Genomic DNA, 3318 nt, shown 5'->3' on the forward strand with positions numbered 1-3318 from the left:
GGGCTTTCTTCCGAACATTAATTCGAAAGGGGACACTCCAGTGGACTCTTGTGGTACACTTCTTATAATATACATCAGAAGATCAATATCTCTATCCCACTGTTCCGAAGTTTCCTGCATGTACTTCCGAAGAAGGTTTTTAATAGTTTGGTGAACTCTTTCCAGAGCACCGTTACTTTGGGGATGATAAGCAGAAGCATATATGTTATGAATATTGAATTCTCTCATAGCTTGTTGAAAAAGCTTACTAGTGAAGTTTGTGCCTCTATCACATTGCAATGTCTTTGGAAATCCATAGGTTGTGAAAATTTTGACAAGTTGACCAATTATAGTTTTTGCATTTATATTTTTTATTGGCACTGCTATGGGATATCTCGTTGTTGGGCAAAGAACAGTAAGTAAATACTCATTACCTTGCTTAGTCCTAGGCATTGGGCCAACACAGTCTATGATAATCCTCTCAAAGGGAAACTTTGGTACGGATATGGGCTGAAGAGGAGCTGGTGGAAGTCTCTCATTGGGTTTGCCAGTAGTCTGGCAATGATGACATGCTTTAATAAATTGTTGAATGTCCTTCTTCATCCCAGGCCAGAAGAAGTCTTCAGCTAAGGTAGAGTAAGTTTTGTTGACCCCAAAGTGGTTCACATGAGAGTGGGCTAATTCAAGAAGAGCTGGAACTAGAGAGAGTGGTAGAACCAGTTGATGACAGTCAAACCATGTTGTGGTTGCTGGTGCTTTGGAGGACCTAAAATGTCGAAAAAGCAAATCATTATCAAGATAAAAGTAAGGAGTTTTGGGATGATCATCTGGCTCTGCAACTTTCCTCCAAAGATCCTTAAGAACAGGATCTTTATTTTGCAAGTCCTTGAAATTTGATTTGGTCATATTTATAAGGTCTAATGTCTTCTCTACTCTATTTCCACTATCTATAACAATTGGTTTAATTGATGTCATTTGAATAACAGCATTATTTAATTTATTTGATTCATTTTCTATAAGAATATCAGGATCAGATACTACTGGATTAACAATGGCCCCTGCAAGATCATTACCAATTAAAAGCTGGATAGATGAACAAGGCAAAGGATCTCGTGAAACTGCAATTAAAACATTACCTTGATAGTAAGGACACTGTAAATTCACCTCTGCCAAAGGCATGGATTTGGTGGTACTGAGGTCCGAAACAGTAACATACTCATGTCTCAGTTTGAAGTCCTGTGAAGGCAGAGCTACCACACTTTGGGAGGATCCTGTATCTCTTAAGCAAGTAACTGGAATACCATTCACGGTGCCTTTACAAGTAAAAGGTTTGAAGACGTCCCCATCAAGTTCTTGAGCAGCAACATGAAAAGTTTTCTTATTATCCTTCCTATTAGGGTTCGGAGAATTCTTTCCAACATCAGACTTCTTGCACGAAGGATTAGGACAGTTCTCTATGTGATGCCCTTCCTGCTTACAGTAGGAACAATATGCTGTGGATGATTGAGAAAAAGTAGACTTATTAAATGGTTTAAATGTTTTATGAATCAAGTAGTAATCATCAGCTAAACTGGCTGCTTTCAACAAGTTGGTTTCTCCCTTTTCCAGAATGAAAGTAGCAATGTTACCTGGCAGTTTCCTAATAAACTCTTCCATTAGAATAAGATTTTTCATGGATTCAAAATCTGAAACACCTGTCTTTTGCAACCATTTTGTAAATTGCCTAACTTTGTCACTGCAAAATTCAACAAAAGTTTGTGAAGGCATTTTGTAAAAGTGCCGGAACTGTTGCCGATAACCTTCAGCTGTGATGGCATAAGCATCTAAAACTGCCTTTTTAATCACATCATACTCCTTTACTTCAACCATCTGAGAGATTACATATGCTGCCTTACCTTTGAACTGATTTCTGACAACCATTACCCATTGCTCCTGAGGCCACTTCAAGGTTTTAGCAGTGTCTTCGAACGTTGTAAAGAATACCTCTGGGTCCTTTTCATCAAAATCAGGAAGCAGCTTTTTAGCTTTGAGTATGTCGAACTTACTGGGTATATCTCCATCAGTTTTCAGCTTAATCTGTATATTTGCCGACTTCTGTTCTTTTTGTATCTCTAGTTCAGCCAATTTACACTTGTGTTCATACTCTAATGCCAATAGTTGCTGTTGCTTTTGAAGTTCTAGTGCAGCCATTTTCTGTTGTTCTTTTTGCAATTGTAATTGAAGACGCAACTGTTCTATTTTCGGATCTATTCCAGGGGTGGCATATGCTCCAGTAAGGGAGCGCAACTCATCGATGTCCTCATCATCATCCTTAAAGATTCCCTCATCTATGAAGAATTGCAGGATTTTATCAATAATGACAACTTTCACATATTTTGGATCGACCTCAAGATCACATCTCTGGGCTACAGACAATAATTCCTGTTTCTTGGCATAACGTAAAGTCAAAATTTCTCCTTTTATATCGTTCATAAACTTCTCCAAATTAAACGACATTCTGAAGGATTACCAAAAGTAATGTTAGAGAGATTATATCAATGCTTTGTATTCGCACTAGGTTATGCCATTAATTTAAATATTCACACATTTGACACCAAAAATAAGCTAAATGTCAGTCAAAAATAATGAAGTTTACAACAATTTCTCAAGACAATTTTAAAGAGACCGCAAATAGAATACACAGTCTGAAAATGGATTAACTGAAATTGGATGGCCAACATAAAGGCCGAGATCAATTAGTGATCGAAGGTCTCACGATAGCACACAAACATGATATCTAGATTAGCACAATATGCATGTAAGAAGTGTTCATGGCAGAAGAGAACCTTGATTTTGGCTCGTAAAATAAGGCGGGAGAAGAAGGCTAAGCATAGCACAGAACCCAACCAATTAATATTTGATTACTAGTATATCCTTTATTTTACAGATACCGATTTTGAGTGAGAGAACCATTCAGCGTACGTGTGATATGAAATGCTGGATTGGATTGGCAAGAAAACAATAAAAAAAACCAATAAAAATACAAATCACTTTCATAAACAATGCTCTTGAGTTTCTTTATACTTTAATAGTCACAAACAAAAAGACTAGATCAACCCAGGACAGGCCCCCACTTATGACGGGCTTGACCAAACCTAGCCACCAGGTAAGGTTCACTCAAGCCCGTCATATATATATATATATATATATATATATATATGTATGTATGTGTGTGTGTTTGTGTGTGTGTGAAAGTGAATGTGTTTTTATGTGTACGTACGCTTTATGTGTTTTCCATTAGAGATACCAACTTATCATCTTGTATATTATTATGTTAGGGCTCAACCCATGTTGTCCTGA

At 37.2% G+C, this 3318-nt stretch overlaps 1 protein-coding gene across 4 annotated transcripts in view; it reads right to left on the reverse strand.

Annotated features, from left to right (window-relative positions):
• Positions 1-3097, reverse strand: part of LOC137650301 (uncharacterized) — a 5438-nt gene extending 2341 nt beyond the window's left edge. The window contains exons 1-2 of one of the 4 annotated variants that reach the window (XM_068383638.1): positions 1875-3095; positions 1-1472 (exon numbers count right to left, since the gene is read on the reverse strand). The exon at positions 1-1472 is cut by the window's left edge and continues 2341 nt beyond it. In XM_068383638.1, the coding sequence (XP_068239739.1) occupies positions 1-1472; positions 1875-2475 (2073 nt within the window). In that variant the 5' untranslated portion in view covers positions 2476-3095. The other 3 variants (XM_068383637.1, XM_068383640.1, XM_068383639.1) reach the window with 3 other exon arrangements.
• Between the last annotated feature and the right edge of the window lie 221 nt (positions 3098-3318).

The sequence above is a fragment of the Palaemon carinicauda genome, chromosome 11, assembly GCF_036898095.1.
Source record: "Palaemon carinicauda isolate YSFRI2023 chromosome 11, ASM3689809v2, whole genome shotgun sequence".
NCBI classification, from domain to species: domain Eukaryota; kingdom Metazoa; phylum Arthropoda; class Malacostraca; order Decapoda; family Palaemonidae; genus Palaemon; species Palaemon carinicauda.